This window comes from Drosophila innubila (genome assembly GCF_004354385.1).
Source record: "Drosophila innubila isolate TH190305 chromosome 2R unlocalized genomic scaffold, UK_Dinn_1.0 1_C_2R, whole genome shotgun sequence".
Lineage (NCBI taxonomy): Eukaryota > Metazoa > Arthropoda > Insecta > Diptera > Drosophilidae > Drosophila > Drosophila innubila.
In genome coordinates this window covers 3,390,735-3,416,791 of record NW_022995374.1, presented here as the reverse complement: position 1 = coordinate 3,416,791, position 26,057 = coordinate 3,390,735, and the positions used below count along the sequence as shown (strand labels likewise).

Sequence of the window (26,057 nt, the reverse complement as noted above, 5' to 3'; positions counted from 1 at the left end):
CTTTGCCGAATGCTGCTCAAATTAAAAACTAGTTAGTAGCAAAATAAAAAAAACAGAAAACAGAAAAAAGAGCTAAACTAGCACGTCTGTTAATAAATTACGTAGCCAGACAGAGTTGAGAAAAACTCTGAACTCGTCCGAAAACTAAATTAACCGGTATATGAACCCAAGCCGAAAACGAAGCAAGGCAAATGCAAAACTTTGCCCAAAAGTCGCAACAAGAAATGAAAATAACGAAAGGAAAATAAATCCATGAGAAGAATAAAGTAATACGGCATTTAAATGTCAGCCACGTCTCGAACGATGTGAAAAGTGGGCCTATTCTTTTAGTTACCAAATATAAAAGACCAAAAGCCGCAACACATCATGCTAAATACCACAAGAAAATATTTGCAGCATGTGGCAAGAATCCCAGCAGCAAGTAGCAGACAAAATGTTGCTTAATAAAATTATGAAGCACTCCACGCAAAGTTGATGATTATGACAAAATAAAAAAGAAGAAAATAAGCAAAAACAATACAACAACAGCAGCTAAACACTTAAAGTTTAAGTGTAATTGAAAACGACAAAAAACACAAACGCATCAAAGCATGTGAGTGTGTGTTTGTGTGTGTGTGTGTGTGTGTGTTTGTGTGCCAGCCTCAGACCAAACATTAATTTAACTTTATGTGGTCTCGGTTCAAATAAACTTCGAGTTAAACTTTGTAAATTATATACATAAAAGCTGCCATAAGCCGAGCGAACGTCGAAGATTGCAAAAAAAAAAGAGCAGCGAAAGCGCTTAAACGTTTGCGTATGCAAATGTTGCGCATACGCCACGTTGAACGCCCCAGGTGAATGGCTGTGAAACGTTGCCACATGCAAGAGTCTTCAACATTTACTGTCAAATTGCCATTGGAGACTTTATTATAAAAAAAAAAGATTCCCAGAATTCAAATGAATTGACTGCGAGGCAATTTATTGAGAAGAAACTCATTTTAAAATGCGAAATAAAAATAACTTTAAAGTATACATAAAATTATAGTTAATACATAACTGATGAGGTTTATGTTTTTTTAAATCAGTGTTGTTCCGCAATACATTGTGCAAATTCTTCAGCTGTCAATGCTTGAATGTCAGTTTGATTTCTGTCACATGTAACACCTGATATACTACACGAATATTTGGTTGTGTGTGTGTGTGACTGTCTCTTTTCAGTTGCTAATACGTTTGACATGCCGCACAAGCAAATCTTATCATCTAATCGACTTTCGCCCCCAACTTGTTCATGTCAAACAACAAGAATTCTACGCTCAACTTTGATTTTACGCGTTTTGGGCCAAAACGAACTGAGAAAGTGCTTCACTTTCTTTTGGGCGACAAAATTGCAAATGAATTTGTTGAAAGTACACACTAAAATACTCCTAAGTATCTCAATACGCTTAAATGCTTAAAGGATTCGATGCTTCAAATGATTCGAGTAAAAAAATATAATAAAACTTATGTGTACATATTTTAACATATGTACTATATATTAAGGTATATGTAATTTTTAAAGATTGTAGCCTGATTTGCCAAAATTAATTTGCTTTATGTTTTGTCAAAAATTTACGCACTTTTTTTTAATGGTTAAACAATTTTGAGTAATTGTAGTAAAATAATAACAAAATAAGACAAAAATAAAAATAAGATAAATAGTAAACATTTTGACAAAACTGAAGGAACAACACCAAAAAATATAATTACAAACAATTTTATATATAAATAGTTAATTAATCGTAATAATTTTATATTAGTTTACAATTGAATAATTAAACAAAACTATTTAAAAAATTTAAAAATAAAAAAATTGTAAAATGTAATTTTTCTTTTAATTATTTGACTTATAATTGTTTACCCTACCAGGTAAAACGCCTAAAATGTTTTTCTCCGCCAGACTTTGCGGAAAAGTTGTCTTTCTGTAACCTTTTTTACTCTCCAGTTATCACACCACATTGTTAGCTATTTTATTTATGCGTAAAGTTACACAATCAAGTTGTACAATATTTTACTGCAAAATGAGAATAATTATTTCAAGTTTTTTTGGGGGGCACTGCAATAATTTAAGCTCTGTGCGGTACATAATTCAACCATAGAAGGGCAAACAAATGGAAAAGAACTTAAATGTAAATGCAAAAGGCTGCAAAACTTTGTCGTTTATTGTTGTTGTTGTGTGTCAATGCTGCAAGTTGTCCAATTGTCGTGACAAAGCTTAATTAAAGGGCAAAAAAGGAGAGAACAGCATTTGCCAAGGACATCATTAGCCTTGACTGACCTTGGCGGGCCAAAGAAATGTCCTTTAACAAACTTTAAGTCTGTTGCATATATTAAAATGCAGCTTTATTATTGATACCATACTTGTGTAATATTCCCTTTGTAGCTATTTAATTAAATCTGTGAATTTTCACATTTGTTTGTTGTGTGCACATTCAAAATTCAGTCAAAGCGTCCCACAAAATGAGAGATAAATTTACACTCGGTTTGGAACACAAATTCTCACGAATTTTAATAAATGTCATGCTCTGTATGTTGTTTGCTGGCAATGTGATTGATTTATGTCACAATATTTGCTGACAAGGCCAATGCAATAAATGTGCTTTCTCTCTCTCACCCTCTCTCTCATTTTCTCTGTATCTTTGGGTTAAGCAAACAGGTAACAATTCATTGCCTTTATGTGTGTGTGTGTAACTAAGTGATTTACAAACCGTACAAAATTAATTTCATCACTGGTCAAAATATTTCCAAATTAATTTGCCAATTGGTTTCTTATTGGATTCAGTTATTATACTTTGAGCTTGTCAATTGTCGGGCAAAGAATGAAATTTGATTTGCGGTGCATTTTGTGACTATTGCAACTGTAGCATGCTCAGTTACCAAAAGGCCAAGCCAACTGTCAAAGCATTGGAAGATTTTCAAGCCAACTGTCATAAATGTCGACATCATTAAAATGTCATAAAGCTGTGAGGGCGACGCACAACCAGACAGAGAATGAGAGAGAGAGAGGGAGATAAAGTGTGTTTATGTGTGTGTGAGAGAGAGAAGCGTAGTTTGCTAAAATGTGCAAAAATCTCGCGCACTTCCGTTACATTTCGCATCCTTGCTGGCTGTTTATTTTTTTTTTTTGGTGTAGCTTCCTTTAGACAAACCACTGCGGATGCAGCAGCCTCAACAAACCATGCCACCACAAAAGTAGGCAACGAAATGACAAAACAACTTGCAAAAACTATTATCCTTAAAGAGACATGCAACGCACAAAGAGAGAGAGAGAGGAAATAAGTAGTTCATGAAATTTTCATTTGATGAAAATACTCGTATTTTCACTTGTATTTTTATAGCCAGTAGCTGCTGGCTGACTCAGACTCAGACGTTGCTCAAATGTGATGGCATTTAAAAGTTTCGAGTGTTTATGGCATAACAAGTCTATTAAACTTTACTTCTAATGGTCGTGTCAAATGATGCGTTTACTGTTTTTATGCTGGCCAGCAGTTTGAGTGCACATTAATCATACGCACTGTTTGCCAGAGTTGGAAATTAAAAAGGATAAACGCAAATAAATCTTAGTGCAATTCAAGAAAACCATAATCGTTTGTTTTAGATTCGCCTCAAGCCACTCTCAGTCAGTAAACAGGCTCAAATCGAAGCCATTAAAATATATATTTCGAGGGCATTTTATTTTGAAAGCTAATTAAGTGCGGCAATCGTGTTGCCATTGCCAACTGACTTTGCTTCACTCCCTAACTTCGATTAATGAGGCGCAACAAGCAGGCACACACACACACACACTCACACACACGCAGCCATTCAGAGGCGTGGCATCAACATTGAATTAAAGTTCAATTGGCCAAAGCATGCCAAGGGTCGTTAATAAAGCTACTAATAGCCGTCTGTACTGAGTTTTGCAGGATAAAGAAACCGGAGTGCGAGTCCGGCAATTTTATTTACTTGCGAATCAGAGATTATGATGCGTATCATGGCTTATGCTTCAACGAAGATGAATCCGAATCCGATTCGATATCATCTTCATCCTCAGATACATAAGGATCCACATCCAGCTGCAAATTCATATAGTGCACTATAATCAGCAGCAAGGCAATGAAGAGAAACACAAATAAAATGATATTGTCACGTGCAATCTCCATCTCTAAGGAGTTGAGGAACTCAAAGAACATATTCTCACAGCCCTCACAATTGGGCAACTCACAGCAGGATGCCTTCGACCATGTGCGATTGGCAATCTCATAATCGATAGCACCATGCTTGCCACAACAATCGAATAGAGCCTCCAGCGGCTCAATATGATTCTTCGTCCACAGATCATGCAACATCATGTTGGAGTAGTATCTGCCATCCGCCTTATAAACATACTGTGATAGTCCGATCGCCAATGTGAAGATCAGCGTCATACAATTCAGCAGCACATAGCTGGCAAATTTGAAGATTGTCAGCGATCTGGCAATAATTATGCCCATTATGCCACTCGATAGATAACCCACAATGGTGAGGCTGCGAATAATGAAAAGTCGAACACTCAGGCATATATTCAGGGATGTGTTAATGTGCGGCAATGTGTTACGCTTCAAATGGAAATGATTGTAGAGGTCCACCATAAAGACACAGCCCAATGCCAATATTATTACGTTGGCCTCCAGCAGAAAGCTAGAGGATATGTTGCACCAGCGACAAGGATTGGCCATTCCTACGTTCTGTTGGTCCTGTTGGTCCTGTCCTTAAAGTAGATACGCAGTAAAGCGTGCACTGAAATGCGACTCAATGTTTATTTACTTTGAAGTCAAATGCTCGAGAGACAGAGCGACATCTGTCGGTTTTGAAGTTGACCCCAAAGCCAACTGTTGATTTGAGTCAACATTTGGCTAGCTGCTGGTGTCGGTCTGGTTGTCTGGCTCCCCTCCGACCTCCGCCCTCCGCCCTCCTCCTCCTTCCCACTCCTGCTGAACTTGTTGCTGAGGTTTCAAGTGTAAATGAGTTTGCTTTTGGCAATAAAATGCGCCACCTGTTGCCCCTACGGCCCTAAGGTCCTGCGTCCTCTACGAGGTGCTAACCCTCAAAAAAAAAAAAAGCAGCCACAGCCACAGCCACAGCTAAAATAACAGTCAACTGAAATTAAATATTTGCGCGTCTGACATCGCAACTTGATGTTGATTGCTCATGCCGAACTTCTAGAAATACAAAAAAATGAGCAATAAAATGAAAAATAAATACATGTAAAAAAGAAAAGCGAAAGCAAGTGCGAGCGCAGTCGTGTTTGTTTATCAACATGATACCCTGTATCCAGTTTGCAAAAGGGTAATATGAGCACGCATTGTAATATATTCATGTCATTTAATCTGTTTTACTTATACGCCCACACACGTAGACAAACAAGTCATTTATAGCTGCTGATTACGCTGAATACTCGTAGATATATTCAATTTTATTGTTGGACTTTTATTGCCGCAACTTAAACCCTTTTCAAAGGACGTCATCTGATGCCGCTAAACCAGTTGACTCAATTATTTATGTATAATACGTGAAGAGGTGTTTTAATTTTACAATGTTTGTTCCTAGTATCTTAAGACAATTATTTCAGTGACACTTGTCATTGAAATTAAACTAAGAGAGTGTATCTAATTTCATTTGCAAGTCAATTACATAAAATACGTCAAGTATTTGGTATGGAGTATTTCAAAAAAAGGTGTATCTATTTATACTAAATATATGATTTCCCCAAGAATATATATTGGAAATTGCGTTTTGAAAATTTTGTTTCAAATTGATATATTAAAATTGTAAAACTAAATAAGCCTAGGTATAAAGAGCTTTTTAGCCGCTTTGTTTAAAGTGTTTGATGTCTGAAAACGAGGCCAAGCATTTAAAGTGGTTCATTAAAAAGTCTTCTGTTCAAGTCTGACACCTTTTCGACTCGTTCAGCAGAAAATCAAACTGCAGCTGAGTCCATTCAATCAATGACAATACCGTTCCTAGTGCTGTCCTCTGCCATCTTCTATCTATCTGCCATCGACTGCCAATCAAATTTTGTGGCAGTTTCACCTGTTACAGGTGATAGTGCTAGGCAACAATTTTGTGAGAGACTGATTGTTATTTGGCAATTAACGTGCCAACAGATACATTAAAGCGTATGCCTGAAATTGATTATGGCAGAAAGATTGGAAGTTAATTTGAAAACGCTTTTTAGACCCCGTACTTAAAAAAAGCTCAGGGGTATATTGGGTTTGTTTTAACGAATATGTGCGTAACAGGCAGAAGGAGGCGTGGCAGACCCTATAAAGTATATATATTATTGATCAGCATCAATAGCCAAGTCGATATAGCAATGTCCGTCTGTCTGTCTGTCTGTCTGTCTGTCTGTCTGTCTGTCTGTATGAACACCTAGATCTCAGAGACTATATGAGCTAGAGACACCAAACTTGGTATGTAGGTTCCTCTTTATTGCAAGCAGATCAAGTTTATTTCAAAATTCGGCCACGCCCCCTTTATCGCCCACAAATCGAAAAAAAAATTTTTAATACCCATATTATAAGAACAATTTAAAAGCTAGTGACACTAAATTTGGTATGAAGATTCCTAAATATTGCAGGCAGATCCAGTTTTTTTCTTTTTTTAATCGGACCACTATATCATATAGCGCCCATAGGAACAATCGGTCGAAAATCAAGTTTTAGTATGAAAAACTTTTTTGTTTAATGAGATATCGTAATCAAACTGATAAAATAAACATATAACTTGGTTTTATATATCCTATCCAAAGTTGATTCAAATCGGACCACTATATGTTGGCTCAAATCGGTCAACTATATCATATAGCTGTCATAAGAATAACTTTTTTCCATTATTAGTTTTTGCCATAGGGGTCTCCGACAGTCGAGTATGCTCGACTGTAGCACCGGCCGACTAGTTTATATTAACATGTAAAAAAGAGCAATTTTAATTATTTTTAATTCATAGATTCAAATAAAAAAAATTACAACTTTGATGATGAAATCTAATTAAAGTTTTAATGCAATATACAATTCGTGCGCCTGAAGCAATTAGTTAATTAATCTGCAGATGACAGTTAAATAATTCGCTAAAATGTTTAAAGAAACAGGCTATAATTAACAACTGTCAAAGACATCCTGCTGCTTACCCAATTATTTCCAGTATGCAATTTCACTTACCAACACTTAATAGACCATGGTCGATAGAAAATTATGGTAGGCAAATAATAAATTGAAGAGAATTTTCTTAGAACAATAAAACTATTTAAAATATCAACTTACAGAGAAAGCCATTTAAATTGACAACAATAATCGGATTTGTGGTTAATACGCATTAATCGTATTTTTATCTTTTTTTTTTAACTATAAATACATATGTGTTTTTATTACTTTGTTTAATCAATTAATCGGCTTCCATTATTTAACATTTCATTTTGTGTTGAGCTGCCGCACTTTTTAATCAATGCTTTAACACATTGTTGTTATTATTGTTATTTTAACTGATGTTTATTTGCAATTTGAGCTGCTGAATGAAGGTTGTGTAATACGCCACGTATACGTAATTAATTGAAAATTTCATTTTGATGGCTCAGATAATAAATGAATAGTAAAATAGGAGTAATGTCCTTTGAGAACAGTCACAGCTTGTAGCGGCATCAATAATTTGTGGGCATTGATGAGTTTATAATCACACCTTTTGGACATTTTTAGTGGCATATAAAGTCCTAGCTGGCCAAGAAGCGTTTCAATATCCAACTGATAGCTGCTGTAACCAAATGGCTTTCCGTAAATTGTTTCCTAGCCTGTACACGGCCGACGATAAAGATCCAGCCAAGTCTCGGAATGCAACATTGTATCTGCTGCGGTGCATCTTTTGGATGGGCATAAGGACGCCTCCCCAGAGTCACTTTTGGCAGTACTGTTTGTGGTCCTTTGTACTGAATCTGAGTTCAACTATATATCAACCGATTAGCTTTACTACGGGTTACATTATGCATGCATCTGAGCTAACGCCAAGTGAGTTTTCACCTCGTTACAGACATCTTTCAATACTTTGTCCTGCGCAATCAAAGTGGTCATTGTCTGGATATACGTTAAGCGCTTCGATATCGCCACCGGGTTACTAGATGAAATGGACAAGTGGCTGATCCAACCCAGCGAGCGTCGAATAATTCATCGAGCTGTCGCCTTTAGCAATCGCGTATTCTTCTTCTTCATGCCCGTCTTTATGACGTACGCCACGACCGCGTTCCTAAGCGCTATTGTCAGGGGCAGACCGCCGTATCAGAATTATAATCCCATTTTGGATTGGCGAGCCGATAAATTGCAGTTTTGGATACAGGCGGGCCTCGAGTACTTTGCCATGGCGGGCGCCTGTTTTCAAGCCGTCTGTGTCGATTGTTATGCCATTAACTTTACTTTGGCGTTGAGAGCTCACATGGCCGTCTTCAAGAATCGTTTGCGTCAGTTGGGACACAATTCAGATGAGACTCCTGAGCAGAGCTATGAAAAACTCACCAAATGCATCAAGGATCACAAAGTCATATTGAGGTGGGCATATTTATTTATATTACTTGGCCAAAAATTAGGCAACATACATATTTATATCATGTATCATATGACTTAAAAAATAAGTAAAAGTAAGAATGCGATATCTATCAGTTTGCTATATATATCTAAAAAAGTTTTCCTTACTAAAAGTTGATTTTCGACCGATTGTTCCTATGGGCGCTATATAATATAGTGATCCGATTCAAAAAAGAAACAAACTTGACCTGCCTGCAATATTGAGGAATCTACATACCAAATTTGGTGTCACTAGCTTTTAAATTGCTCTTATAATTTGGATATGAAATTTTTTTTTCGAATTGTGGGCGATAAAGGGGGCGTGGCCGAATTTTGAAACAAACTTGATCTGCTTGCAGTATAGAGGAAACTACATACCAAGTTTGGTGTCTCTATCTCTTATAGTCTCTAAGATCTAGGCGCTCATACAGACGGACAGACGGACAGACAGACGGACAGACAGACGGACAGACAGACAGACGGACATTGCTATATCGACTCGGCTATTGATGCTGATCAAGAAAAAAAAAGCGAAAATTGACATTCGGCACTGCGCAAAAAGTAATTTTTACGTACAAAGAAGCTCACCCTTTTTGCTCACAGTGCACAATGCCAATTTTCGCTTTTTTTTTTATTAATTTATATTTTTTTTTAAATTTTTTAGATTAAACTGAATTTTGTTCGTCACAAAATTGGATATCAGAAATTTTGGGGCTAGAAATTGCTTTCGTCACTAGACTTTTACCTCGTGTAGAGGTTTTTTTTGTGAGATATTATATTCATTGAATTCAAAAATTTTTAAGTTAACTCCAGGTTTTAACTATATATTTAATTACACTTTCAGATTTTGCGATACTTTGCGTCCCATAATCGGTGGCACTATATTTGTGCAGCTTTTGATTCTGGGTATTACCTTGGGCTTTACTATCGTCAACATTGTCCAGTTCGCCAATTTTAACTCTGGCATTACTGCCATTTCATTTATTGGAGCTGTGCTATTGGAGACGACTCCTTTCTGTATACTTTGCAACTATCTAACAGATGACAGCTTAATGCTGGCGGATGCCCTTTTCGAGTCTAATTGGATCGACCAGAATGATCGTTACAAAAAGACGTTGATACAGTTTTTGCAACATCTACAGAAACCACTGGTTTTTATGGCCGGAAATATATTAACCATTTCCATGGCCACAAATCTAACGGTAAGTTAATTAACCTCAAAAGAGCTAGACAATGAGAAGATTATTATTAACCAATGATTTCTAATTACTTAGAATTTGACAATTTTACTTTTACTCTTTATTTTATTTATTTTAGGCCAGCAAATTTGCTATTTCCGTGATTACTTTAATACAAAACATGAATATAGCAGAAAAGTTCGAAAGGTTACCAAAACCGCATGAAACGGAAAAGTAAAAAAAGATTAATTACCAAATATATAACCAAAATACGCACCTAAAAATAGCATTATATATTAATTTAAATAAAAACCTCAAGCTGTTTAAAGATTGTAAAATATCTACAATTATTTTTTCAATTATAGTCTAATTTTATTTTGTTTGCAGAGAGCAGAAATCTAAATTACTTTGAACAATTTAATTAACTTCAAAATAAGAACAAAGATATTTAGATTCTAATACATTTATCTACATTTTTCGTGATCTAATATTTTAATGTTAATTTAACTTTTTGTTGACAAAATATATAGTATTGTATTACACTACATGCACAGAATTACATTTGTATCACTTTTGAATGTTAAATCAATAAATAATTCAATCGGTTTTAAATTTATCAGCAATATTCATTTGCTTGACGATGGTCATAACCGAGAAGGCGAATTTGGCGACCTAAATGAAAGTAGAGACATTATATACAATACATATACTCTTTATATTAAGGACGACGTTGTCAGTGACTTACGCTTATGTTGGTGCTCATTGAGATCGGAAAGATACCGCCGGCAATGAAAGTGATGGGCTGCTGCACATTGTGTAGAAAATACAGTAGAGTCGATTGGTATCGAGAGTCGGAATCTATCCATTTACTCTGAAAGATAGCGTTTGCCAGATCGTCACAGTCATCCATAATGAAGTTGCAGGTGTAGCAGAAGGGGAATGTTTGCATCAGAATTGTGAGGACATAAAATAATGATGCAATTCCAGCCCAAAGATCCGAAAAGAAGAACAATGAGATCAATGTGAGGCCCAGGACCAGGCCACAAAGCAGGAACTGTACGAAAATTGTGCCCGAGATGACAGGTTTTATCAAAGTACAGTATCTACAAAAAATATTATAGTTTTGTCACAAAATGTGTACAGTATTAAAAACGTGGTTGACGCCATAAAAATATGTGCAAGAGAAGGCATACTAATAGTAAATTTGCATCGAATTGTTCCAATAGCAGCTATATGATATAGTTACCCGATGTTTATCAAATTTGGTCAGGGTGTAACAGGCAAATACACAATCTGTGAGTTTGGTTGATATGTCTTAAGAAACAAAAAAGTTGTTCATACTAAAGGTTAATTTGAGCTTGATTGTACCTAGACAGCTATATGATAAAATCCTCTGATTTTGACACAATTTGCTCAGAGTGCTACATAGTGTAAAAAAAACACAATCTGTAAGATTGGATGAGGTAACTTAAACAACAATAAAGTTTTCCATACTAAAGGTGAATCTGAGACCGATTGTTCCCATTGCAGCTATATGATATAGCACTTGTAGGTCAAGTTTTCCAAAACTCCGCCTTATCTCACGATAAAATTATCTTGAGTATGTTGTGACCAAGTTTCAAGATCGCACGTCAAAACGTTTCGCCTGTACAATGGTCAGTCAGTCAGTCAGTCAGTGAGTCAGTCAGTTGGACAAACAACTTTATATATAAGATAACGTTTCCTTCTTGTTTTATAATGGATTATTTTCACATACTTACTTCAATATTAGTTTGTGATCAAGAACACAGTTTACCAGCTCTTCGTAATTTTCGTTCTCGGTCATTTTGTCATCGGTACGGAGTTTGCGAATACGATCCTTAAGTATGTCCAGGTGTGCACGCAGGATGAGAGTGTACATCAGGGGATAGGTGTCTGCGATCTGATCCTGCAGCACAGCGCCTGACATGACCATATACTCCAGTGTCGAGACTATCCACAGTTTCAGTTTGCTATCGTGCCAGTCTATTAAGGGATTGTATAGTTGCCATGGGGGATGACCGCTCAGCACAGAGCTCAAATATGTGGAACCCGCAAAGCCGCAATAGACAAAAGTGAAGATGAGGAAAGCCTGATTGCAGCGTGCCACAGTTTTATGAATTTTCTCTCGCTCCTCGAGACTTTTACAGCGGATGTCGAGCTTGTCCAGCAATACTTTGGCCTTGATTAGACGCCAGAGCTGCAAGTAGGTGATGACCACCTTTACAGAGGATCCATAAGCATTGAAGCACACCTGAAGCGAACCGAGAAACTCTCCTGGTGAGAAAAGCTTGATTTGCGTCATGTAGCTTCCTAGAAATCCCAGTGGTAGATACGTGGTGCTCCACACGAAGGTCATCACTGTCCAGCTGAGATAGACATAACGCCATATGCCATCCATTGGCGGTAGCCAGCCAATAATCTTCATGCCACGATACAAGTAGGTAAATCCATCTCGGGAACGCACTTGTTCCGTCAAAGGTGCCGGCTTAATGAGCTTGAAGACCATCTTATCCAGGATTCAATCCGTTTGTGACGCATCTCAGTAGCTACCAGCGATTTATATAGACTCTGGGTCAGGCTATTAATTATTCGATTCAGTGAAAAATTTTGTTCAATCAAGTTTAAAAGCAGTTGCCATTAATTGAATTATTTACTTGAGAAATGTTTCGTTTGGCCCGTTATGTTTAATTAACAAAGGAAGTGCATGCACTACGACTGCGAATATTTTGGGAAATATCTAAGTCGCATATTTCCACATGCTTATTTTCCGACTGCATTAATGATGTGTCGGCACTCAGTCAAAAAACTTGCCTAAACTGCGACATTTTTCTAATACGAACAACACAAAAACAAAAAGATACTCATACGCAGCGTTTGCCGACTGATGTGCATCAAATTCTGGCAAATACCAGACCTGATACTAAAAATTTCATTATGATGGCTCAGATAATAAATAAATAGTAAAATAAAAAAATGTTCTTTGAGAACAGTCACAGCTTGTAGCGGCATCAATAATTTGTGGGCATTGATGAGTTTATAATCACATTTTTAGTGGCATATAAAGTCCTAGCTGGCCAAGAAGCATTTCAATATCCAACCGATAGCTGCTGTAACCAAATGGCTTTCCGTAAAATGTTTCCTAGCCTGTACACGGCCGACGATAAAGATCCAGCCAAGTCTCGGAATGCAACATTGTATCTGCTGCGGTGCATCTTTTGGATGGGCATAAGGACGCCTCCCCAGAGTCACTTTTGGCAGTACTGTTTGTGGTCCTTTGTACTGAATCTGAGCTCAACTATATATCAACCGATTAGCTTTACTACGGGTTACATTATGCATGCATCTGAGCTAACGCCAAGTGAGTTTTTCACCTCGTTACAGACATCTTTCAATACTTTGTCCTGCGCAATCAAAGTGGTCATTGTCTGGATATACGTTAAGCGCTTCGATATCGCCACCGGGTTACTAGATGAAATGGACAAGTGGCTGATCCAACCCAGCGAGCGTCGAATAATTCATCGAGCTGTCGCCTTTAGCAATCGCGTATTCTTCTTCTTCATGCCCGTCTTTATGACGTACGCCACGACCGCGTTCCTAAGCGCTATTGTCAGGGGCAGACCGCCGTATCAGAATTATAATCCCATTTTGGATTGGCGAGCCGATAAATTGCAGCTTTGGATACAGGCGGGCCTCGAGTACTTTGCCATGGCGGGCGCCTGTTTTCAAGCCGTCTGTGTCGATTGTTATGCCATTAACTTTACTTTGGCGTTGAGAGCTCACATGGGCGTCTTCAAGAATCGTTTGCGTCTGTTGGGAAACAATTCAGATGAGACTCCTGAGCAGAGCTATGAAAAACTCACCAAATGCATCAAGGATCACAAAGTCATATTGAGGTGGGCATATTTATTTATTTTACTTGGCCAAAAATTAGGCAACATACATATTTATATCATGTATCGTATGACTTAAAAAATAAGTAAAAGTGACAATGCGGTATCTATCAGTTTGCTATATATATCTAAAAAAGTTTTCCTTACTAAAAGTTGATTTTCGACCGATTGTTCCTATGGGCGCTATATAATATAGTGATCCGATTCAAAAAAGAAACAAACTTGACCTGCCTGCAATATTGAGGAATCTACATACCAAATTTGGTGTCACTAGCTTTTAAATCGCTCTTATAATTTGGTTATGAAATTTTTTTTTCGAATTGTGGGCGATAAAGGGGGCGTGGCCGAATTTTGAAACAAACTTGATCTGCTTGCAGTATAGAGGAAACTACATACCAAGTTTGGTGTCTCTATCTCTTATAGTCTCTAAGATCTAGGCGCTCAGACAGACGGACAGACGGACAGACAGACGGACAGACAGACAGACGGACATTGCTATATCGACTCGGCTATTGATGCTGATCAAGAAAAAAAGAAAGTAATTTTTACGTACAAAGAAGCTCACCCTTTTTGCTCACAGTTCACAATGCCAATTTTCGCTTTTTTTTATTAATTTATATTTTATTTAAATTTTTTAGATTAAGCTGAATTTTGTTCGTCACAAAATTGGATATCAGAAATTTTGGGGCTAGAAATTGCTTTCGTCACTAGACTTTTACCTCGTGTAGAGGTTTTTTTTGTGAGATATTGTATTCATTGAATTCAAAAATAAGTTAATAAATAAGTTAACTCCAGGTCTTAACCATATATTTAATTACACTTTCAGATTTTGCGATACTTTGCGTCCCATAATCGGTGGCACTATATTTGTGCAGCTTTTGATTCTGGGTATTACCTTGGGCTTTACTATCGTCAACATTGTCCAGTTCGCCAATTTCAACTCTGGCATTACTGCCTTTTCATTTATTGGAGCTGTGCTATTGGAGACGACTCCTTTCTGTATACTTTGCAACTATCTAACAGATGACAGCTTAATGCTAGCGGATGCTCTTTTCGAGTCTAATTGGATCGACCAGAATGATCGTTACAAAAAGACGCTGATACAGTTTTTGCAACATCTACAGAAACCACTGGTTTTTATGGCCGGAAATATATTAACCATTTCCATGGCCACAAATCTAACGGTAAGTTAATTAACCTCAAAAGAGCTAGACAATGTGAAAATTGATATTAGCCATCGATTTTAAATTACTTAGAATTTGACAATTTTACTTTTACTCTTCATTTTATTTATTTTAGGCCAGCAAATTTGCTATTTCCGTGATTACTTTAATACAAAACATGAATATAGCAGAAAAGTTCGAAAGGTTACCAAAACCGCATGAAACTGAAAAGTAAAAAAACATTCAATACCAAATATATAACCAAAATACGCACCCAAAAATAGCATATTATATTAATTCAAATAAAAACCTCAAGCCGTTTAATGATTGTAAAATATCTACAATTATTTTTTCAATTATAGTCTAATTTTATTTTGTTTGCAGAGAGCAGAAATCTAAATTACTTTGAACAATTTAATTAAAATTTAATTAACTTCAAAATAAGAACAAAGATTTTTAGATTTCTAATACATTTATCTACATTTTTCGTGATCTAATATTTTAATGTTAATTTAACTTTTTGTTGACAAAATATATAGTATTGTATTACACTACATGCACAGAATTACATTTGTATCACTTTTGAATGTTAAATCAATAAATAATTCAATCGGTTTTAAATTTATCAGCAATATTCATTTGCTTGACGATGGTCATAACCGAGAAGGCGAATTTGGCGACCTAAATGAAAGTAGAGACATTATATACAATACATATACTCGTTATATTAAGGATGACGTTGTCAGTGACTTACGCTTATGTTGGTGCTCATTGAGATCGGAAAGATACCGCCGGCAATGAAAGTGATAGGCTGCTGCACATTGTGTAGAAAATACAATAGAGTCGATTGGTATCGAGAGCCGGAATTGATCCAATTACTTTGAAAGATAGCGTTTGCCAGATCGTCACAGTCATCCATAATGAAGTTACAGGTGTAGCAGAAGGGGAATGTTTGCAACAGAATTGTGATGATAAACAAGAAAGACGCAATGCCAGCCCAAAGATCCGAAAAGAAGAACACATTAATCAATGTGAGGCCCAGGACCAGGCCACAAAGCAGGAACTGTACGAAAATTGTGCCCGAGATGACAGGTTTTATCAAAGTACAGTATCTACAAAAAATATTATAGTTTTGTCACAAAATGTGTACAGTATTAAAAACGTGGTTGACGCCATAAAAATATGTGCAAGAGAAGGCATACTAATAGTAAATTTGCATCGAATTGTTCCAATAGCAGCTATATGATATAGTTACCCGATGTTTACCAAATTTGGTCAGGGTGTAACAGGCAAATACACAATCTGTGAGTTTGGTTGATATGTCTTAAGAAAAAAAAAAAGTTGTTCACACTATAGGTTAATTTGAGCTTGATTGTACCTAGACAGCTATATGATAAAATCCTCTGATTTTGACACAATTTGCTCAGAGTGTTACATAGTGTAAAAAAAACACAATCTGTAAGATTGGATGAGGTAACTTAAACAACAATAAAGTTTTCCATACTAAAGGTGAATCTGAGACCGATTGTTCCCATTGCAGCTATATGATATAGCACTTGTAGGTCGAGTTTTCCAAAACTCCGCCTTATCTCACGATAAAATTACCTTGAGTATGTTGTGACCAAGTTTCAAGATCGCACGTCAAAACGTTTCGCCTGTACAATGGTCAGTCAGTCAGTAAGTCAGTGAGTCAGTCAGTTGGACAAACAACTTTATATATAAGATAACGTTTCCTTCTTGTTTTATAATGGATTATTTTCGCATACTTACTTCAATATTAGTTTGTGATCAAGAATACAGTTTACCAGCTCGTCGTAATTTTCGTTCTCAGTCATTTTTTCATCAGTGCGGAGTTTGCGAATACGATCCTTGAGTATATCCAGGTGTGCACGCAGGATGAGAGTGTACATCAGGGGATAGGTGTCTGCGATCTGATCCTGCAGCACAGCGCCTGACATGACCATATACTCCAGTGTAGAGACTATCCACAGTTTCAGTTTGCTATCGTGCCAGTCTATTAAGGGATTGTATAGTTGCCATGGAGGACGACCGCTCAGCACAGAGCTCAGATATGTGGAACCCGCAAAGCCGCAATAGACAAAAGTGAAGATGAGGAAAGCCTGATTGCAGCGTGCCACAGTTTTATGAATTTTCTCCCGCTCCTCGAGACTTTTACAGCGGATGTCGAGCTTGTCCAGCAATACTTTGGCCTTGATAAGACGCCAGAGCTGCGAGTAGGTGATGAACACCTTTACAGAGGATCCATAAGCATTGAAGCACACCTGAAGCGAGGTTAGAAACTCTCCTGGTGAGAAAAGCTTGATTTGCGTAATGTAGCTTCCTAGAAATCCCAGTGGTAGATACGTGGTGCTCCACACGAAGGTCATCACTGTCCAGCTGAGATAGACATAACGCCACATGCCATCCTTTGGCGGTAGCCAGCCAATAATCTTCATGGCACGATACAAGTAGGTAAATCCATCTCGGGAACGCACTTGTTCCGTCAAAGGTGCCGGCTTAATGAGCTTGAAGACCATCTTATCCAGGATTCAATCCGTTTGTGACGCATCTCAGTAGCTACCAGCGATTTATATAGACTCTGGGTCAGGCTATTAATTATTCGATTCAGTGAAAAATTTTGTTCAATCAAGTTTAAAAGCAGTTGCCATTAATTGAATTATTTACTTGAGAAATGTTTCGTTTGGCCCGTTATGTTTAATTAACAAAGGAAGTGCATGCACTACGACTGCGAATATTTTGGGAAATATCTAAGTCGCATATTTCCACATGCTTATTTTCCGACTGCATTAATGATGTGTCTTTTTTTTATGAGAAATCTTATCCAAACTTATACAATATGCATTTAAGTTAGTCTTATACATAATTTCCGAAGTTCGTTCAAATCGGTACACTATATTATATAGGTGTTATAGGACCGATCGGGCGGAAATCAAGTCTTAGTGTGAAAAACTTTTTTTCCCATAGTAAATACGGAGTCTCCGACAGTCGAGTACTCTCAACTGTAGCACTGCGAGCTAAGCGAGCCGGGGTTTGGCGAGCGAATCGAGCAAGGGGCGGAGGTAGATTAATTTTAAAACCGTTCGTTCGTCTGTATAAACAACAGTATCTCAGAGAATTTAAGAGATAGAGTAGCCAAATTTGACACAAAGATTTCTATAAACCCTACGCAAATTAAGTTTGTTTCAAATTTAAGCCACGCCCTCTTCCGCCCCCACAAATCGCGAAACACCACCACACCCACAGTTTTTAAGATAATATGTTTTTTGTGATAATAAACGTAATCTTTTAATATTATCTTTTATCCCACTGAATCGCATCAAGATCGGACAAGTAGAACGGCAGTTATGGCGATTTAATGTTTTCAAAGTAATACAAGTAATTTATTTAAACAAAAGGATCTCAGAGACTGAAAGAGATAGAGTAACCAAATTTGGCACGCAGATTTCTGTGTACCCCACGCAGGTCAAGTTTGTTTTAAATTTTTGTCACGCCCCCCTGTTTTCAAGATAATACGTTTTTTGTGGGTATTAGAGTTGCAAGTTGCTTTTATCTATTATCCTATAAAATTGCAGCAAGATCGGACATGTAGAACAGCAGTATTAACGTGCCAAAGTTCTTGAAGCAAAATAAGCTCCTTAGAGTAACATATGCAATAGTTTTAATATACTTAGACTCAACAAAAATGCATCAAATAATTCTCAACTGGTTCTGACGACGGAAATATGACATTCGGCTTGAATCGCCAATCGAGGCAACCCAAATTGTACTGATGATAGGGACTGGCATCTCTTGAATCAGCTGTACCATGCCATGCTCCACGACAGTAAACCAACAAAAGACTTAATTTTTTGATTTTGCCTAATTTATCTCATACAATATTTTGTAAACCATAAAAGTTTGAATTGATTTTAAACTATGCAGAATTTTTATCTTAGACCTGAAGCAGTTGCTACTTAAGTTGCTACTGAAGCTAATATAAAGGATGTTGAAACAATTGTGAACATGAAGCAGTTGATAACCAAAATCAGTTTTAATCTGAAAAACCTAATTTTAAAATTTGGACAAAGGACTTCCTTTTCGTATTTCATAATTAGGAGGAGGAGGCAAATTGAGCAACAAGCCATGCCCCAATAGGGGATTGAGGGCCTATAATAATAAATTTAAATAATAATAGTTCTCAAAAAACATTTTTTCTTAAAAAAAAATTTGTTTTCAATACTTTTATATATATTTAAATTAAGTAACGGATATCCTATTGTCGGGATCTCGATTATAGCCTTTCCCACTTGTTAAATTCTAATTTTTAAATTTCGTTTTATTTAATGCATAATTTTACTTTTTGTTGACTGATATTAGTTGACGTATAATAAATAAATACAAATACTCTACGTGCACAGAATTGCATTCCAATCACTTTTGAAGGTTGAATCAATAAATAATTTAATCGGTTTTAAATTTATCAGCAATATTCATTTGCTTGAAGATGGTAATAACAGAGAAGGCGAATTTGGCGACCTAAATGAAAATAGAGACAATAGATACAATGCATATATCCGTATATTAAGGCTGACGTTGTCAGTGACTTACGCTTATGTTGGTGCTCATTGAGATCGGAAAGATACCGCCGGCAATGAAAGTGATGGGCTGCTGCACATTGTGTAGAAAATACAATAGAGTCGATTGGTATCGAGAGCCGGAATTGATCCAATTACTCTGAAAGACGGCGTTCGCTAGCGCGTCACAGTCATCCATAATGAGGTTGCAGGTGTAGCAGAAGGGGAATGTTTGCATCAGAATTGTGAAGACATAAAATAACGATGCAATTCCAGCCCAAAGATCCGAAAAGAAGAACAATGAGATCAATGTGAGGCCCAGGATAAGGCCAATAAGCAGGAACTGTATGAAAATTGTGCCCGAGATGACAGGTCTTATCAAAGCACAGTATCTACAGAGAATATTAACGCATTTTTAGAAATGTGGCAGACGCCATAAAGTGTGCAGATCACGATGTCGAACTATTTATGTCAATATTGGAATGTCCGTCTGTCGGTCTGACCGTTGTCTGCTAGACAACCTAGTGTTTCAGTATGTGGTTTTTCATGATATTTCAACAAAACTTGCAGATTGTTTATTTGGAATTGTCTATTGCATTCCGATTAAATTAGTCTAATATCGGACTTCTATATCACACAGATAAAATAGAAAAGAATTTTCGAAAATAAGATATGATTGTCCAATACATTCTGAAAAGTATGGCTAGTAACGGTTGACTATATCATAGTTCTTAGACCGGTCAGTTAAAACTTGTTTTCAGGACTCTGCCAGGATTTAAATTTTTCGTAATTAATAAATTAATTACGGTTACTTACTTCAATATTAGTTTGTGATCAAGAATACAGTTTACCAGCTCGTCGTAATTTTCGATCTCGGTCATTTTTTCATCGGTGCGGAGTTTGCGAATACGTTCCTTGAGCATGTCCAGGTGTGTCCGAAGGATGAGAGTGTAGGTCAGAGCATAGGTGTCTGCGATCTGATCCTGCAGCACAGCGCCTGACATGACCATATACTCCAGTGTCGAGACTATCCACAGTTTCAGTTTGCTATCGTGCCAGTCTATTAAGGGATTGTATAGTTGCCATGGAGGACGACCGCTCAGCACACAGCTCAAATATGTGGAACCCGCAAAGCCGCAATAGACAAAAGTGAAGATGAGGAAAGCCTGATTGCAGCGTGCCACAGTTTTATGAATTTTCTGTCGCTCCTCTAGACTTGTGCAGCGGATGTCGAGCTCGTCCATCAACTCCCTGGCCTTGATAAGACGCCCGAGGTTCGAGTAGGTGATGACCGCCTTTACAGAGGATCCATAGGCATTGGCGCCCACCTCGAGCGAGCCGAGAAACTCCGCTGGTGAAAAATTCTTGATTTGCGTAATGTAGCTGCCTAGAAATCCCAGTGGTAGATATGCGACGCTCCAGACGAAGGGCATCACTGTCCAGCTGAGATAGACATAACGCCATATGCCATCCTTTGGCGGTAGCCAGCCAATAATCTTCATGCCACGATACAAGTAGGTACATCCATCTCGGGAACGCACTTGTTCCGTCAAAGGTGCCGGCTTAATGAGCTTGAAGACCATCTTAACCAGGATTCAATCCGTTTGTGACGCATCTCAGTAACTACCAGCTATTTATATAGACTCTGGGTCAGGCTAAGTGACGTTTTAAGTATTCGATTCAGTGGAAAAGTTTGTTCAATCAAGTTTAAAAGCAGTTGCCAATTGTTGAATTATTCATTTGAGAAATGTTTCCTTTGACCCCGTTATTTTTAATTAACAAAGGGAGTGCAGGCCTGGCTTGATTAACCCGAATAGTGCTGAGATATTTTTTTTTTCAAGTTTTTCATGAAACTTTCAGAACTGATAATTTGTTGGTCACTCAATCCATAGAAAACATTATTTTTTTCTTCCTTGTCAGGATAATCATTGCGACCATTTTTTCGGCTGTGACCATATGATCACAGGGTACAGGGGCTCCGCTCTTTATATATATGACCAAATTTGGTTAATATCATTCATTTAGGATAGTCTCATACATACCGACCAAATTTCATTCAAATCGGTTCACTATATCATATAGCTGCCATAGGAACAGCTTATCATTGCATATTCTTAGTTATTAAAATTAGTTAAAATACTTAAACTTACTTGCGACAATTTGCCATTTGCCTTACTTTGTTAAATAGAGACAAAAATTAACTCTTAGAAAATTATATGCAAGTGAAACTAAGCATGTGACCATACGGTCTCGCTAGCACCATTCGGGTTAATGTTGCACTACGTCTGCGAATATTTTGGGAAATAACTAAGTTGCATATCTCCACATGCTGATTTTCCGGCTTGCATTAATGATATGTTGGCACTAATTTTAAACACGTGCCTAAACTGTGACACGTTTTTAAAACGAACAAGACAAAATCAAAAAAAAAAATACTCATACGCAACGTGTGCCGACTGCACGATATGCAACTGAATTGTGGAAAACATAAATGGCATTGACTCAATGCAAATTATCAATGCAGGGATCGCAAATAATAATCATTTTAATTATTAAAATTAATTTAAAAAAAAAATGAAAAAAATAAATTAAAAGAAAACCAACCAAAAGCCCATACATTTTTGGTTGCTATTCGGTTGGTTTATATTTCTGGACGACCCCTGAATATCTAATTGTTTGAAAAAAAAATTATAATCGTTACGATCCCTGTTTTATATATATGTCTAGGTGATGATTGCATATTTAAGTTTATACTTTTTGGAAAGGTTATTTATATTTATATAAGTTCCATATTAAAAATCATAAAAAATCAATTTTAATCAAATAATCTTTTTAATACATGAAATATTTTTGAACAGCCGAGTCGATATAACCATGTATGGCTGTCGGTCCGTATGAACAAAAGCATTTGTGGTAATTAACGTTATCAATTATTATTATCTCTTATCTCCCTAGATCGGACAATCAGGCAATAATGGCGAATTAATGTTTTCAAAACAATATAATTTTTTTTTTAAGAGTACTTTTATGTGTATTGAATGAAATTACGGGTATCCCATAGTCGGGATCTCGACTATTGCCTTTCCGACTAGTTTGGTTTAAGTTCAGGCCAGGTCTAAACTTTTTTAAATATTTAGAGGTTTACAACCTTGCTAAAAATATGACATCTGTCGGAAGTTTCAGCAAAAAAATTTCATTTGCATGTGCGGCCAATAAACTTTTGGGCCCGGCCCAAGTTTCATATTGTTGATATCATTAGCAGGCATCTAATATTCAAGGCTGTCGTTGTCTTCGGGGAATGCGGCCAACAATACAACATGATGAAATGGACGCTAATCGCTCCCAAGTCAAATTCGCATGTCGCATTTGGCTTTCAATGTTGAATTTTGTATATGTTTGCTGCAGTTATTAAATTTGCCTTGCTGATAACGAACAGCCATTTTGCATAATCAGTTTTAAAGCTAAAAAATACTACAAGTGTGTGGTTGTGTGGGTGCGTGAGTGTGTGTGTGTGTGTGTGTGTGAGTGGCATGTGTTGTGTGTAGTATCTTAGTATCTGATGCTTGACATTTCTGTGCAGCTTTAATGAAAAATATGTTCGCAGAGTGTTATTAATATTCCTCAGAATGTCTGGTGTTTGACACATGTTTTGTTGTCCTTGTCGTTGTCGCTGTTGCCTTTATTTGTTGTAGTTGTTGTTGTTATTGTTGAAACTCACACCTCTTGTGTTGCCACTGTGCCGGCTGCTGTTGATCCTGCTCCAGCTGCTGATGCTGATGCTGTTGCTGTTGCTCCTGTTTTTACTCCTGCTGTCTTCGTATACAAGTTGACATTTTTTTTCATTACTTCAACGTTTCAATAGAAGCAACAGCAGCCAGCTGCCTGTGTGTGTGTGTGTGTGTATTGTGCACAAAGAAATTGTGTTGTGACCAAAGCAAGGGCAAGGATAATCTTTTGTTTGCCATTGTACAGCTCACACTTCAGTTCGCTTTTCGCATTCAACTACTATACAGGTAAGCATATGCTGAAGTTTCAGCCAAAGCTCGAACAGAAGCTGCTGCCATTTCGGGTACAACACATATTTCAGTTTTGCTTCACATATTTGCTAACACAAACACTCACACATACATACATACACACACACGGTTCAGTACACATTATGTCTGACAGCACAGCTTACGTGCTGACATGTTATAGAATTTGAACAGAATTTATGCAGTGCAATAAACCAAGTGGACTTTTGGGCCAATGGTCAGCATTGTGCCCAGTGTGTAAGCCAAGAAATTAATTTTGAACTGGAATTCAGTTAGGCGAATCAATTAAGCCATTTGCCTAACTTAGCTGTATCCTGCACTTTAAACATATGTCAGCAGGCAGCTCTTGGTTTTCTACTCTCCGCAGCTATCAGTTCTCAGCTCTCAGCTATCAGCTCTCAGCTGACAGTTGTCTGCCTAATTGCAGTTGGCGTGTGTCTTTTTCTACCTTTCATGTGGCGATGTGAACGTTCTGCGTGCATTTAATATCATCAGCGAGTCATTTATTATCGCTTGACGTATTTATTTTAATTAACGGAAATTAATGCCACACTGCGCAGCTGTGCGAACATGTTTGCACTTGCTTACACACGGAGGCAAGGACATGCTCCTACTCTCAGCTCACAGCTCGGCAAGCACCTGAACGACAGTCAGACTGGCAGACTGGCAGACACACACACACATGAATGCACAACAACACACGGGCTCTAAAAGGATACTCATCTCGTATTTACCACACAGTGGGAAAAGTGTCAATCTGTTTTTCATATGTTGCAAATTAATGGAGTTAACATCGAGTGGTCTATGCTCTGGGTATGATACATCCCTAGGCTGGGGAATACATTTTTATCATCTGACTGAACAAACAAGCAATTTGTTTATCATTAGTTAATGCTTTTATAATATTTATCTTTTGCTTAACTTTTCAAAATAAGTTTGCTAATGATTGTCTCAAAAGTACTTTTCTAATTTGGTAGTCGACAAAAAAGTTGTAGAAGTAAGCTGCTTTTCCTTTTTTTGTTTTTAAATATAAAGATAACAAGTTGCTTGCATTTGCATACAAGTCTAAAGAGCTCATCCATATGTGGATGTGGCAAGGCTCAGTTGCTGCCACTGCTGCCACTGCTGCTGCTGTTGCTGCTGTTGCAAATTATTCAAAATCATAAGCGTGCAACTGAAATATGTATGCTAAGAGGGACTATCAAAAAGCAAGCACAACAAAATAAGTAAAACAAAACACAGCCAAACTTAAAATAAAATGTTACATAATACAAGGCGTTAGTATAAAATGCTTAGAATAATTTCGCAGCCAAGCATTAAATTAATTTTTGTATTTTTTCAACTAAACGTCAGAAAAAAATGTACAAAAATAAGAGAAACTGAAATAAAATAAAAACATAAATGCACTTTGGTGGGCTGCTGCTCTTGGTAAGTGTGTGTGTGTGTGCGAATAAAATGATGATGAACCAAATTCCCCAAAGCAGCAAGCGACCCTGAAGTACACACTCACACACACACACAAACACACACACGCAGGAGCAGAGCAGAGCATATGTAGATGGAGATGTGCGAGTGCGAGTGTAGACCAGGGTCATAAATGCCATTATTATTTGTAAACATTGCGACAGCGAGTGCCCCAAATTGTTAACTTTGCTACAAGGTCGCGTAAAACAACAAACAAACAGAGAAACAAACATAGAAAAAACTAGACAGAATGACTATTGTCTAGATCCTGACTATAAAACACCCGTTGCTTATTTCAATATAAATTAAAATACTTTCAAAATATTACTATCTAGTAAAATCTGCACTAAATATTATCATTCCTTTCAAAACAATCGAGGTAGAAATATGATGAATTTTTGTAAGGTCAAACGGTATAAAAACTATTGCATGCTTTTAGGAGCTTGTATTGCTTTGAGAACTTGAATTAGCTGTTACTGCCTTTCTACTTGTCCGATATGTCCGATATGTCCGTCAAAGAGTTGACAAACTTTCGACTGTCATAGCTTGCTAAGCCAATTTTCATCCAAATTTCCATACTTACCCCTTGACATATTTTCAAAAACTTTGATCTCTCATAGCTTCAACAAAAATTAACCGATTTTCAAGCGGAATGTCATTTTGATCATGATTTGGCCTCTTAATTGATTCTGCATTTAAATTTTTATCATCTAGAAAATTTGATATTTTTTCGATTCTAAGGCAATTTTCATCCAATTTTCTATACTTACCCCTTGACATTTTATCAAAAACTTTGATCTCTCATAGCTTCAACAAAAATTAACCGATTTTCAAGCGGAATGTCATTTTGATCATGATTTGGCCTCTAAATTGATTCTGCATTTAAATTTTTATCATCTACAAAATTTGATATTTTTTCGATCCTAAGCCATCCATCATCCAATTTTCCATACTTACCCCTTGCCATTTTTTCAAGAACTTCGATATCTCATAACTTCATCAAAAATTAGCCGATTTTCAAGCGGAATGTCATTTTGATCATGATTTGGCCTCTAAATTGATTCTGCATTTAAATTTTTATCATCTACAAAATTTGATATTTTTTCGATCCTAAGCCATCCATCATCCAATTTTCCATACTTACCCCTTGCCAT

The 26,057-nt window shown here is 36.9% G+C and overlaps 6 protein-coding genes across 6 annotated transcripts; 2 read left to right on the top strand and 4 right to left on the bottom strand.

Annotated features, from left to right (window-relative positions):
* Window positions 1–3,912: 3,912 nt before the first annotated feature.
* LOC117785704 lies at window positions 3,913–4,719 on the bottom strand. Its single transcript, XM_034623893.1, has one exon. It carries the CDS (start codon window positions 4,710–4,712, stop codon window positions 3,987–3,989), a length of 726 nt encoding a protein of 241 aa, XP_034479784.1. The 5' UTR covers window positions 4,713–4,719; the 3' UTR covers window positions 3,913–3,986.
* Window positions 4,720–7,789: 3,070 nt separating this feature from the next.
* On the top strand, window positions 7,790–9,995 carry LOC117785940 (odorant receptor 42a-like). Its single transcript, XM_034624219.1, is given in 4 exon segments — window positions 7,790–8,036; window positions 8,039–8,564; window positions 9,424–9,781; window positions 9,897–9,995. Coding segments are annotated over 4 exon segments (1,230 nt in total).
* Window positions 9,996–10,311: 316 nt separating this feature from the next.
* On the bottom strand, window positions 10,312–12,284 carry LOC117785702 (odorant receptor 42b-like). The gene is made up of 3 exons (XM_034623892.1): window positions 11,518–12,284; window positions 10,503–10,860; window positions 10,312–10,429 (listed from the first exon to the last, which is right to left on the bottom strand). Exons 1-3 carry the CDS (start codon window positions 12,282–12,284, stop codon window positions 10,355–10,357), a joined length of 1,200 nt encoding a protein of 399 aa, XP_034479783.1. The 3' UTR covers window positions 10,312–10,354.
* A 611-nt stretch (window positions 12,285–12,895) lies between these two features.
* On the top strand, window positions 12,896–15,066 carry LOC117785939 (odorant receptor 42a-like). Its single transcript, XM_034624217.1, has 3 exons — window positions 12,896–13,671; window positions 14,495–14,852; window positions 14,968–15,066. The coding sequence occupies exons 1-3, from the start codon at window positions 12,896–12,898 to the stop codon at window positions 15,064–15,066; spliced, it is 1,233 nt and encodes a 410-aa protein (XP_034480108.1).
* A 328-nt stretch (window positions 15,067–15,394) lies between these two features.
* LOC117784474 (odorant receptor 42b-like) lies at window positions 15,395–17,368 on the bottom strand. Its single transcript, XM_034622222.1, has 3 exons — window positions 16,602–17,368; window positions 15,586–15,943; window positions 15,395–15,512 (listed from the first exon to the last, which is right to left on the bottom strand). The coding sequence occupies exons 1-3, from the start codon at window positions 17,366–17,368 to the stop codon at window positions 15,438–15,440; spliced, it is 1,200 nt and encodes a 399-aa protein (XP_034478113.1). The 3' UTR covers window positions 15,395–15,437.
* Window positions 17,369–19,292: 1,924 nt separating this feature from the next.
* Window positions 19,293–20,988, bottom strand: LOC117784475 (odorant receptor 42b-like). The gene is made up of 3 exons (XM_034622223.1): window positions 20,222–20,988; window positions 19,440–19,797; window positions 19,293–19,367 (listed from the first exon to the last, which is right to left on the bottom strand). Exons 1-3 carry the CDS (start codon window positions 20,986–20,988, stop codon window positions 19,293–19,295), a joined length of 1,200 nt encoding a protein of 399 aa, XP_034478114.1.
* Between the last annotated feature and the right edge of the window lie 5,069 nt (window positions 20,989–26,057).